At 42.1% G+C, this 13,614-nt stretch overlaps 1 protein-coding gene across 2 annotated transcripts in view; it reads right to left on the bottom strand.

Moving 5' to 3' along the window:
* raver2 (ribonucleoprotein, PTB-binding 2) overlaps positions 1–13,614 on the bottom strand; it is an 87,301-nt gene that overhangs the window by 34,171 nt on the left and 39,516 nt on the right. For both annotated transcript variants that reach the window (XM_078561307.1, XM_078561306.1), the window contains exons 7-9: positions 12,260–12,358; positions 4,882–4,990; positions 1,675–1,958 (exon numbers count right to left, since the gene is read on the bottom strand). In XM_078561307.1, coding sequence (XP_078417433.1) covers positions 1,675–1,958; positions 4,882–4,990; positions 12,260–12,358 — 492 coding nt within the window. The remainder of the gene's footprint in view (positions 1–1,674; positions 1,959–4,881; positions 4,991–12,259; positions 12,359–13,614) is intronic.

The following is a 13,614-nucleotide window of genomic DNA, read 5'->3' on the forward strand; positions in this document are numbered from 1 at the left end:
AATTTAGACTTGAATGTAGGAGGATTGATCAGTAATTTCGCGGATGACACGAAAATTGGTGGGGCGGTAAATAGGAAGATAGCCTTAGATTACAGGAGGATATAGATGGGCTGGTCAGATGGGCTGACCAGTGGCAAATAGAATTTAATCCAGATAAGTCTGAGGTAATGCACTTGGGCAGGACAAACAAGGCGCGGGAATACACGATGAATGGTAGGCTCCTGGGAAGTACCCAGGATCAGAGGGACCTTGGTGTGCATGTCCACAGATAGATAAGATGGTTAAGGCGGCATATGGGATACTTGCCTTTATTAGCCGAGGCATAGAATATAAGAGCAGGGAGGTCATGCTGGAACTGTGTAAAACGCTGGTTAGGCCACAGCTAGAGTATTGCGTGCTGTTCTGGAATCTGCATTATAGGAATGATGTGACTGCACCAGAAAGAGTGTAGAGGAGATTTACCAGGATGTTGCCTGGGCTGGAGAGTTTTAGTTAAGAGGAGAGATTGGATAGACTGGGGTTATTTTCCCTGGAGCAGAGGAGATTGAGGGGGGCCATGATTGAGGTGTATAAAATTATGAGGGGCACAGATAGGGTAGACAGGAAAGAGCTTTTCCCCTTGGTGGAGGGATCAATAGCCAGAGGGCATAGATTTAAGGTAAGGGGCAGGAGGTTTAGAGGGGGATGAGAGGAAAAATTTTTTCACCCGGAGGGTGGTAGGAATCTGGAACTCTCTGCCTGAAAGGGTGGTAGAGGCAGGAACCCTCATAACATTTAAGAAGTATTTGGATGTGCACTTGCGATGCCATGGCATACAAGGCTATGGGCCTAGTGCTGGAAAATAGGATTAGAATAGTTAGGTACTTGTTTGACTGGCGCAGACTTGATGGGCCGAAGAGCCTTTTTCTGTGCTGTAGACCTCTATGACTATGTCTTGATCAAAGCATTTGTTCTGCATGCTTGAATAATTAGAGATTTTTAAAATGAGTATATTAGTGAAATAATTTAATGATGTTTTACTTTTATACATACTCAAGTTACTTCTTTATTTGCATAAACTATTACCCTTCATTTCTGAATTTTCTGCACTATGCTTTGGGTTGAACAAATTCTTGTCAGAGGCTGACTATGCTAACTCCAAAGACTAGCTATGCTATATAGGCAATTACCTTATTTTTTCAAATAATTATTGGTGTGTTTATTTAGGACACGTGATACAGGGATATTTTAGTGCAGCCTGTTAAATTAAACAACAGTAATTCTTTTGCACTAAATATTTTGAAATAAAAATGAGAATTTCCCACTATTTTATTGACTATTTGGAGTATTATTGGACAGGCTTTTGAGCAGATACCCCTTTTCCATTTTACACATTTATTAAGTTATAAAATGGCAAAGTATATTACCAGAACCGCTTTAAATCATTATGTGTCTGTAAACAATACCACAGGAGATCAACCATACCACACAATATAACACTTCATTACAAAATAGCATATTCTCAAAAAATACAAGCTTAAGAAACTTCTTCTACTCTGTTCCAAGACAAACCATATATACATTTACACTCAAGCTGTGTTAGGTATAGTGGTAGGGGGTGGTAAATGTTAGAGGAAAGGGATAGAGGGATGGAAAGAAGAACTGAGGGAGAGAAGGTGCATTAAAATAGCTTACCCAAGCAGCACCACTCATCGATGCTTTTGGCTGGGTTTGCTGTTTTTGGTAACTGGTCATCAAGCTTCCCAGAACAGAATTAGGGATTCCTTGAAGATGTGCCTGTGTGACAGAAGCAGAAACTGGAGGTGGCCCAATGACGACACTTGGCTTCTCCAACAAGGCTTTTTGCTCAGTTGTATTTTGTCCCAGAAATTTCTGATTGGAGTGAAATGGCAAAATCCCCACTGGTGGCTGAGCAGCTGCTTTAGCAAATTCAACAGGCAATGCAGGAACTGGAATACCTGTCAGGAAACAACAGATATGAGTGGCTAGTGGCAGAATGATTTCATTATTTTTAAGTGCATTTTAAAGCAATTGTAGACCACTATCTTAAATACCCTCAACTTGTTCTATTTATTGGGGGGAGGGATTTCTGTTCACAAGAGGTGGGAAACAAAACAGCTTCCTATTACAGGCACTCCCATGCCAGGTATAGCATAGTTAGATGTGAAGAGAAGCCACTTCTAATCTTTGCTTTAGTCCAACTTCAACCTTGGAAGAGCACCACCAACTTCTAATTGCTACCATGTTAAATCACATCCAGTACGAACTACCTGAAAATGGCAATGTTTTGTATTGGATCCTTGTGGTCAGAGATGGAACTTTCACCCCACCTGACTAATTATGCAATATCACACAGTACCACCAGTCATAATTGAAAGGATTTACCCTCAAAGTTATGAATATTGGAATTAAATTCTATATTCAATTTGACTAGATATTCATACATACTTGTAACTTACGCTTCTAAAGTAACTAAATAAAATGACAAACATATCTGCAATCCTCGAATTCTGGCCTACCATCACAGAATCACGGAATCAGTCAGTGCAGAAGAGGGCATTCAGCCCATCAAGTCTGCACCGACACGTGAGAAACACCTGACCTACCTACCTAATCCCATTTGCCAGCACTTAGCATGTCATAACATTCAAGGCTATGGGCCAAGTGCTCAACCAGGTATTTTTTAAAGAATGTGAGGCAACTCGCCTCCACCACCCTCCCAGACAGCGCATTCCAGACAGTCACCACCCTCTGGGTAAAAAAGTTTTTCCTCACATCCCCCCCTAAACCTCCTGCACCTCACCTTGAACTTGTATCCCCGCGTAACTGATCCTTCAACTAAGGGGAACAGCTGCTCCCTATCCACCCTATCTATGCCCCTCATAATCTTGTACACCTCGATCAGGTCGCCCCTCAGTCTTTGCTGCTCCAACGAAAACAACCCAAGTCTATCCAACCTCTCTTCATAACTTAAATGTTTCATCCCAGGCAACATCCTGGTGAATCTCCTCTGCACCCCCTCCAGTGCAATCACATCCTTCCTATAATGTGGCGAACAGAACTGCACACAGTACTCCAGCTGTGGCCTCACCAAGGTTCTGTACAACTCCAACATGACCTCCCTACTTTTGTAATCTATGCCTCGATTAATAAAGGCAAGTGTCCCATGTGCCTTTTTCGCCACCCCACTAACATGCTCCTCCGCCTCCAGAGGTCTATGGACACACACGCCAAGGTCCCTTTGTTCCTCAGCACTTCCTAGTGTCATGTCGTTCATTGAATACTTCCTTGTGCATTCCTTGTGATAATTGCTCCACCATTTGTGGCCATGCCTTCAGTTCCCTTCAAGCCCCAAGCTCTGAAATTTTCTCCCTACATCACTCCACCTCACTTTCATCCTTTAAGACACTTAAGACCTACCTCTGACAAAGCTTTTGGTCATCTGACCCAATATCTCCTTATGTGGCTGAGTGTCATATTTGGTTTATAATGCTCATGTAAAGCACCTTGGGGCATTTCATTATTATTTATTTTTTAAATTCATTCACAGGATATGAGCTTCGTCAGCTGGGCCAGCATTTATTACCCATCCCTAGTTGCGCTCGAGAAGGTGGTGGTGAGCTGCCTTCTTGAACCGCTGCAGTCCATGTGGTGTAGGTACACCCACAGTGCTGTTAGGAAGGGAGTTCCAAGGTTTTGACCCAGCAACAGTGAAGGAACAGCAATACATTTCCAAGTCAGGATGATGGGTGACTTGGAGGGGAACTTCCAGGTGATGGTGTTCCCATCTATTTGCTGCCCTTGTTCTTCTAGATGGTAGTGGTTGTGGGTTTGGAAGGTGCTGTCTAAGGAGTCTTGGTGAATTCCTGCAGTGCATCTTGTAGATGGTACACCCTGCTGCTATTGTGCGTCGGTGGTGGAGGGAGTGAATGTTTATGGATGTGATGCCAATCAAGCGGGCTGCTTTGTCCTGGATGGTTTCAAGCTTCGTGAGTGTTGTGGGAGCTGCACTCATCAAGGCGAGTGGGGAGTATTCCATCATACTCCTGGCTTGTCCCTTGTAGATGGTGGATAGGCTTTGGGGAGTCAGGTTACTCGCTTCAGAGTTCCTAGCCTCTGACCTGCTCTTGTAGCCATAGTATGTATATGGCTAGTTCAGTTTCTGGTCAATGGTAATCCCCTGGATGTTGATATTGGGATGTTATATAAATATAAGCTATTGTTGTTTTCTGTATTCCATCTTCTCCACACATTTAAAACAAAAATTTTAAACAACTTCTGAATTCAGAGTTTCAAGGAATGTAACCAGTCGTGGCATCTGGCCATCCTGCATCGGAGCCAAGTCCTTACTAATGACATCGAATACCCCAAAGATCAGCATTTCATTCCACAACACTGATGGAATTTGAAGTACAAAATGTAAATTTTCCTTTTACATAGTACTGTAAAAATTCAAACCAAACGAGGCTAGCATATTTCACCAACAGGCAATGAGCACCTTTTGGCTGCCCCACTTTATTTATTAAATCTTAGGTCAGAGGCCAAAAGGACTATTAATGATGGAAATGCCACACCAAAGGAGAAGGGATGTTTGGAAGTTGAGGTTGGGTTAAAGCCTTTTGCGTACAGCCATTATCCATGCAATAGGCTGTTATGTTAGAGCAGCTTTCATTTGCTGGCATACAGATAGCTCTCCAAAACTGACAGAGTCTCTATATTTATCGGTTGCCTTGACAACAGTCATGGGCACTGCAACCCAACAATGCTTTGTTGTGTCTAATCTGAGCCCTTGCATTACTTATTTCATTCATCACCCAGATAGCTTTTTGTATGGTTCAAGGTAGTTTACCAGCTGTACTGCTTGGAAGTTTCTGAATTTACCCTTTGGTGAATCAGCCAAAATTCCTTTCCCAGGGTTCAACATTGTAGTTGGTCCTAGGCCCAAAGCCGCTTGCAGTAAAACAGATGGGTCGCCAAGTAAACTGGGCTTCTGGAAATAAAAATATTAAAAGTAGTAAAATATTTTTTCCCTTACATTCATTTCGCTATGCTCCAAATTTTTTCTCCTTCCCTCCCAAAGGAATCAACTTTGCGCACCGTGGGTGTCAACTCCTCCTAGCGTTTCACTCAAGTGGCCATTCCTTATCCGCAAACCTACTTTGTAAAGATTGTTAAGCTGTTCTATAATACACTATTATATCAGAGGTAATCATTTCCTTGTGTACCATCTACTTTTGAGCAGAAACATGATATGATTATCAGAAATGGGAATGGAACCCTGGTTCCTTTTGCCCCTCCCTAGCCCAAACCAATTGGGCTAGTGGAAATCAACTCAGCATAGGCCCAAAATAGAACATGAAGTGTATCTGGTTAGCCTCTCACTAAGGAGTGATCTAGCCAACTGAAGCAACATGGTGGACAATCTAAATTAAATAAAATTATGATTTCCACTAACAGTTTAAAAATATCCTTTATAATCAACAGCAGAGCACATTCTGTTCCAAGAGTGCAACAAACCAGATTCCAAAATCCAACTGAGCCAAATTAGAAAAGCTGCGTTCTGCGGCAAATGGGTTACAACTTACACCAGTGGTTAATATTCACTTCCTTCTGTACTTGGAATCACTAATCTCAGGGTGCAAAAAACCAGAAAGTACAGACACCAATTTTAAACAGTACCCTGAATTGGATGTATAAACCTTTTGGTGAATTTACTATAACTTTAATAAGGTGTCATTATCTGTGTGAAATTTCATCCCAACATCCAGCCAAGACACCCAACAAAAGAAGGGCTTTATAAACTTAGGTATATCAGGAATCAGCTGTGGAAGTAGAATTTAGGACTGGTGACTAAAGATCCCAATGTGCTTATTTTTTTATTCATTCATGAGATGTGGGCATCACTGGCGAGGTCAGCATTTATTGCCCATTCCTAATTACTCTCAAGGTGGTGGTGATGAGCTGCCTTGTTGAAGCGTTACAGTCCATGTGGTGCAGGTACACACATATTGCTGTTAAGGGAGATCGATCCAGGATTTTGACCCAGCAGCAATGAAGGAATGGAGATATATTTCCAAGTCTGGGTGGTCTGTGGCTTGGAGGGGAACTTCCAGGTGGTGGTGTTCTCTTGTATCTGCTGCCTTTGTCCTTCTAGATAGTAGTGGTTGTTGGTTTGGAAGGTGTTACCTATGGAGCCTTAGTGAGTTCCTGCAGTGCATCTTGTAGATGGTACACACTGCTGCCACTATGCATCAGTGGTGGAGGGAGTGAATGTTTGACAGGGGGCAGGGAGGGGCAATCAAGCAGGCTGCTTTGTCCTGAATAGTGTCAAGCATCTGAGTATTGTTGGAGCTGCACTCATCCAGGCAAGTGGGGAGTATTCCATCACATTCCTGACCTGTGCTTTGTAGATGGTGGACAGGCTTTGGGGAGTCGGGAGGGCAATTACTCACCACAGGATTCCTAGCCTCTGACCTGCTCTTATAACCATAGTATTTACATGGCCAGTCCGTTCAGTTTCTGGTCAATGGTAACTCAATGACCTTGATAGTGGGGGATTCAGCAAAGGTAATGCCATTGAATGTCAAGGGCGATTGTAAGATTCTCTCTTGTTGGAGATGGTCATTGCCTGGCACTTGTGTGGCACAAATGTTACATTTTTTTAATTCATTCAAAGGACGTGTGCTTTGTTATCTAGGCCAGCATTTATTGCCCATCCCCAATTGCCCTCGAGAGGGTGGTGGTGAGCTGCCTTCTTGAACCACTGCAAACCATGTGGTGTAGGCACACCCACAGTGCTGTAAGGAGGGAGTTCCAGGATTTTGGCCCAGTGACAGTGAAGAAATTGTGATATTTCAAAGTCAGGATGGTGAGTGGCTTGGAGCGGAACTTCGAGGTGGTGGTGTTCCCATATATCTGTTGCTCATATCCTTCTAGATGGTAGTGGTTGTGGGTTGGAAGGTGCTGCCTAAGAAGCCTTGCTGTGTTTCTGCAGTGCATCTTGTAGGTGGTACACACTGCTGCCACTGTACATCAGTGGTTAAGGGAGTGAATGTTTGTGGATGGGGTGCCAATCAAGCGTGCTGCTTTGACCTGGATGGTGTCGAGCTTCTCGAGTGTTGTTGGAGCTGCACTCATCCAGACAAGGGGAGGGTAATCCATCACACTCCTGACTTGTGCCTTGTAGATTGTGGGCAGGCTTTGGGGAGTCAGCAGGTGAGTTACTTGTCGCAGGATTCCTCGTAGCCACAGTATTTATATGGCTCGACCAGTTCAGTTTCTGGTCAATGGTAACACCCAGGATGTTGATAATGGGGGACTCAGCAATGGTAATGCCATTGAATGTCATGGGGCGATGGTTAGATTCTCTCTTGTTGGAGATAGTCATTGCCACTTGTCAGCCCAAACCTGGATATTATCAAGGTCTTGGACATGGACCACTTCATTATCTGAGGAGTCATGAATGGTGCTGAGCATTGTCCTGTGAACATCCCCACTTCTGACCTTATGATGGAAGGAAAGTCATTGATGAAGCAGCTGAAAATGGTTGGGCCTAGGACACTACCCTAAGGAACTGCTGCATTAATGACCTGGAACTGAGGTGATTGACCTGTGTTAGGTATGACTCCAACCAGCGGAGAGTTTTCCCTGATTCCCATTGACTCCATTTTTGCTAGGGCTCTCCGATGCCACACTGTCAAATGCTGCCTTGATGTCAAAGGTAGTCACTCTCACCTCACTTCTGGAGTTCAGCTCTTTTGTCCATGTTTGAACGAAGGCTGTAATGAGACTAGGAGCTGAGTGACCCTGGCAGAAACTAAACTGTGCATCAGTGAACAGGTTATTGCTAAGCAAGTGCCAGTTAATAGCACTGTTGATGGCCCCTCCCATTACTGATGGTCGAGAGTAGACTGATGAGGTGGTAATTGGCTGAATTGGATTTGTCTTGCTTTTTGTGTACAGGACATACCTGGGTAATTTTCCACATTGCTGGGTAGATGCCAGTGTTGTAGCTGTACTGGAGCAGCTTGGCTAGGGGCACAGCAAGTTCTAGAGGACAAGCCTTCAGTACAATTGCCAGTATACTGTCAGGGCCCATAGCCTTTGCAGTATCCAGCGCCCTCAGCCATTTCTTGATATCACATGGAGTGAGTTGAATAGGCTGAAGACTGGCATCTGTGATGCTAGGGACCTCTGGAGGAGGCTGAGATGGGTCATCGACTTGGCGCTTCTGGTTAAAGATTGTTGCAAATGCTTCAGTTTTATCTTTTGCACTGATGTGCTGGGCACCCCCATCATTGAGGATGGGGATATTTGTGGAGCTTCCTCCTCCAGTGAGTTGTTCAATTGCCCATCACCATTAATGACTGAATGTGGCAGGACTGCAGAGCTTAGCTCCGATCCATTGGTTGTAGAATCACTTAGTTCTGTATATCACTTGCTGCTTATGCTGTTTGGAAGGCAAGTAGCCCTGTGTTGCAGCTTCACCAGGTTGACACCTCATTTTTAGGTGTGCCTGGTGCTGGTCCTGGCATGCCCTCCTGCACTCTTCATTGAACCAGGGTTGATCCCCAGGTTTGATGGTAATGGTAGAGTGGGGGATATGCAGGTCATGAGGTTACAGATTGTGGTTGAGTACAAATCTGCTGCTGATGGCCCATAGCACCTCATGGTTGCCCATTAAGAGTTGCTAGATCTGTTCTAAACTTAGCACGGTGGTAGTGCCACACAACACAATGGATGGTATCCTCAAGGTGAAGACGGGACTTTGTCTCCACAAGGACTGTGTGGTGGTCACTTCTACCGATAAACACCCACTCCATCCAAAACTGACACACAGTGGCAGCAGTGTGTACTGTATACAGGATATACTGCAGCAACTCACCAAGGCTCCTTCGACAATATCTTCCAAACTCACATCCTCTACCACCTCAAGGACAAGGGCAGTAGATCCATGGGAACACCATCACCTCCAACTCCCCCTCCAAGCCACACACCTTCTTGAATTGGAAATGTAGCGCACATGTTCAATGAAAGAATTAAAAAAGTTTAGCCTTCCAACCCCAAAATGACCTATTTATTCCTACACTATGTTTTCTGTCCAGTAACCAATCCTCAATCCATGCCATTACTCCCAATCCCATAAGCCCTAATGTTATGTTACAACCTCTTGTCTAGCACCTTATCAAATGCCTTTTGAAAATCCAAATACAATACATCCACTGGCTCCCCCTTACTTACCCTGCTAATTACACTCAAAAAAACTAAAATTTTTCACACACAATTTCCCTTTCATAAGGGTATTGACTGCCATGCCCTAATAATACATTCGAAAACATTTTCCCTACCACTAATGTCAAGTTAACTGTTTTCTAACTCCCTCCTCCACCTCCCCACCCCACCTTTCTTGAATAGCAAGGTTATATTTGCTACCTTCCAATTCACAGGGACCATTCGAGAATCTAGGGCATCCTGAAAGATCAAAACCAACCAAAAGTTACAACTTTTAAACCCTAAAATGTGGAACATCGGGTCCAAGGGATTTGTTGGTTTTTGGCCTCATTCGTTTCTCCAGTATTTTCCAATTTCACTCACAGTAGGCCCTTGGTTCCCCACTATTCATTTTTGTGTACCAATTTCTTTGTTTTCTACTGTGAAGACAAGCACAAGATATATAACATCTGTCCTAATTTATTCCCCATTATAATTGCTCTTGGCTCAGCCTCCATGTAAGTGACGCTTATTTGTAGAAGCTCCAGCAATCTGTTGCATTTCTTGTTAGTTTACTCTCATTCAACTTTCTCACTATCAATTTCTTAGCCACCTTTTCCTGCTTTCAAAAATTCTTCCAATCCTCAAGTTTACTACTCATTTTGGCAATGTGACTCTTTTAATCTAATACTATCTTTAACTTCCCCAATTAATAATGGTTCAGTGACTTTTGCTGTGGAGGTTTTATTCCTTAAGTGAATGCATATTCATTGAAAATCCTTGATTACATACCATTATATCTTTTAATCTAATTTTCCAACGTACTTTAGCTAACTCAACCCTCAGTCTTCTGCAATTTTCTTTGTTTAAATTTAATACCCTAGGATCTTTTTGCAGGGCATGTCCATTTACACTCGAGCTAAATATGAAATTCCATCATATGGTCAGTCTTCCTGGGGATTGAAGGGATTGTTGCCAAATTTGCTGCTGACACAAAAACAGGTAGGAAAGTAAGTTGTGAAGAGGACAAAAGGAGGCTACAAACAGATATAGATAGGTTAAGTGAGTGGGGAAAGATCTGGCAGGTGGAATATAATGTGAAATGTTATGTGAAAGTGTGAAATTGTCCATTTTTGACAGGAAGAATAAAAGAGAAGCACATTAGCTAAATGGTGAGAAATTTGCAGAGCTCTGAGGTGCAGAGGGATCTGGGTATCCTAGTGCATGAATCTTAAAAGGTTAATATGCAAGTACAGCAAGTAATTAGGAAAGCTAATAGAATACTATCAGTTATTGCGAGGGGAATTGAATACAAAAGTAGAGAGGTTATGCTTAAGTTGTACAGGGCACTAGTGAGACCACATTTGGAGTACTATGTACAGTATTAGTCACTTTATTTAAGGAAGGATGTAAATGCATTGGAAACAGTTCAGAGAAGGTTTACCAGATGAATGCCTGAAATGGATGGGTTGTCTGATGAGGTAAGATTGGACAGGCTAGGCTTGTATCCGCCAGAGTTTAGAAGAGTAAGAGGCGACTTGATTGAAACATACAAGAGTCTGAGGGGACTTGCAAGGGTGGATGTGGAGAGGATGTTTCTTCTTGTGGGAGAATCTAGAACTCAAGGTCACTGTTTAAAAATATGGGTTGCTCATTTAAAACAGAGATGAGGCGAAATTTTTCCCTCAAGATGGTCGTGAGTCTTTGCAACTCTCTTCCTGAAAAGGCATTGGAAGTGGAGTCTTTGAATATTTTTAAGGCAGAAGTGGATAGATTCTTGGTAAGCAAAGGGGTGATAAGTAGGAGGGATGCAGATTTCAAATTACTATCAGATCAGCCATGATCTTAATAAATGGCAGAGCAGGCTCAAGGGGCTGAATGGGCTACTCCTGCTCCTTGTTTATATGTTCATGTGTTCCTTAGAGAATCCTTTACTATAAGATTGCTAACTAACACTGACTGGCCATGTGTTTTTTTTATGTATATATATTGAAAGTTTGGATAACTAGAACCCAAAAAATCTTCATAACTCTTTTCTGAGATATAAAAAGAGTTTAAAATCAGGGAAAATTGAAATCCCCCATGAGAAGAGACAATTTGAAAACTCAAAAGAAACAAACAGTCTTCATTGTTTTCCTTTAAAGAGAAGACAAATATTTTGCGCATTTTAAAAAATGGTTATTTACAAAAGATTAGCTTTTTCCGCATTGTGATTTTAAAAAATGTTTGTCCCATGAAAAGATATGACTTTAAAGTTTAGATGATCATAAATTTGCTTGATATTTTAAACTTTAGAATGAGACAAGAAGTTGTGCTTTATTAATTGCAAACAATAGGACCTTCGTACAGGACATGTCCATTGCTAAAGGCAGTTACTAGGTAGGACTTTCTGTTCACTTCCCAATGTTACCAAAAGTTTACCTAGATTTTAAGGCAAGGATAGGTGCTTGAAGGTATGGGGAATTAGGACTTATTACCATGATCTATAAGAGCTGAAATAACCATGGTAAGGTTTGATTAAATCTCAAAGGAAACAAACATGCTCTTGACTGAAGTTTGCAATAAAGTATAAAAAAACTTTTTAAAATGCTAATTTAACACTTAAAATGAACAAAGAAATCAAGATAACTAATTTATTCAAATTTCCCAATAGGCTTACAAGAATCACAAGATAGTTACATCAGACAGAACACAGAATTCTCCATCTGGGGGATAAAAACAAGAGCTTGCAAAATTGTTACAAGGTTTACAAACATTACTATGCATCTCAAAAGCAAGGCAAACTCCTGATCATTACCCAGCAACTCCCTAACATGTGGACACTGTAAACAGGGGCAGCAAGGGCTGACACTCACTATCAAGGTTTACACAAAGGCCACTGGATGTAACTGTAGGACTTGTGTAACCATACCAATGCACAGGTTGATAACATTCACCTGTTACCTCCTGAAGGTAAGAACAAAGCAGCATTGAGGACAAACACTTCACAGTATAAATCCAGTTTTGGGGATTTGAGATTACATCAGCTAGTGTCTGAACTATAACTCACGTTATTCATTGCTGGATTCTCCTTGTTCAGGAGCAGCTGTTGTTGTGCTACCTGCATTCGTAGTAGATTCTGAAACAGTCCATTTCCCAACACAGCGTTCTAATATAACAAATTGATCAGTTAAAATTAAGCTAATCACAAGATATAGATCAACCATACAGAAAACTAATTTATCTAAATTTTATCAAGTTTTAAGATGACAGTGTGTGGGAACAAAGAATCCATTAATAAAATACTTTGTTCTCAGCCAAGCATTGAGAAGTGCAGGAAACAACTATCTTCAATGTCACCAAGCTGAAGGAGCAAAATTCAGAGCTCTTCAGTCCCAATCATTCACCAAAGACCCCTCTGAACTCTAGTTGCATGGTTAGCTGGATAAGATTGGGTCAGAACAAGGCATGATTCTATCCTCACACCAGATCATCTGGCACGCTGATATTCACTGAGCACGTAACTAAATAAAGGCCTCTTGGCAGACAAAGGGGTGGCCAGGGGGGCTGTGCGTGTGTGTGTGGGGGGCTGTGGGCTGAATCAGGTGGGAGAGCACAAACCAATGGAGGAAGGACAACAAAATTTTCCACTACAGGTAAAAATGTACTTTCAACTTCAAAAATCGGTGTTTTTAAAAGAAAACACCACGATACACCAAACCAGATGCACATTTCCCCAGATTAGTGCAGCTCCGCATCCACACTCATGCTCGTCAAATAGCAATACAGTCAATAGGTCTGCTCTTAGGCACACATCTCCTCTCGCTCGGTGGAGTCACTAGAGCAGTCTACAAGGAGATCCAAGCGAGTCTCCATTCAGGCAAGAAATCAGCTGTTTGAAAAAAGCCCAATCCAGTTTTCTTTTGGAATAGACAATAGAGGAGCTCTTCAAAGAAAAAGTAGCCTCTTGGGCTTTCATGAACAACCAAAACAAGATGGAAATTTACCTTTCCAGTTAAGAATAGCAATTGGCAGGAGAGTATTACATAAGGACAGACACAGGTCAAGAACCACCAAAATTTTTGCAAAACAAAGTTTTGCAGAAGAGAATGTTTCATTTTGCAGATTATTTTGCTATTTGCAAGATAGTATTGAGATTAGTTAATCTGTTTATAGGGTCTTACATAGACACATGTAAGGAATTGCACAGAGTACCAATCACGTTTCAAAGTAATTCATGGTATGTTGGACAGGATTCTTAAAATCTCCATAAGGTTATACAGAAATGAAATGCCATATGAACCTCACGTCGTACCAAAGTTATTATTGTGCCATATGTACTGGGCCAAAAAATTGGAGGTTCCACTGCCTGCCAGTTTCCATTCTCCACCTAGGGCAGAAGATGGGGGCAAATGCAATTCCACT

Source organism: Cetorhinus maximus, chromosome 17, assembly GCF_964194155.1.
Source record: "Cetorhinus maximus chromosome 17, sCetMax3.hap1.1, whole genome shotgun sequence".
NCBI classification, from domain to species: domain Eukaryota; kingdom Metazoa; phylum Chordata; class Chondrichthyes; order Lamniformes; family Cetorhinidae; genus Cetorhinus; species Cetorhinus maximus.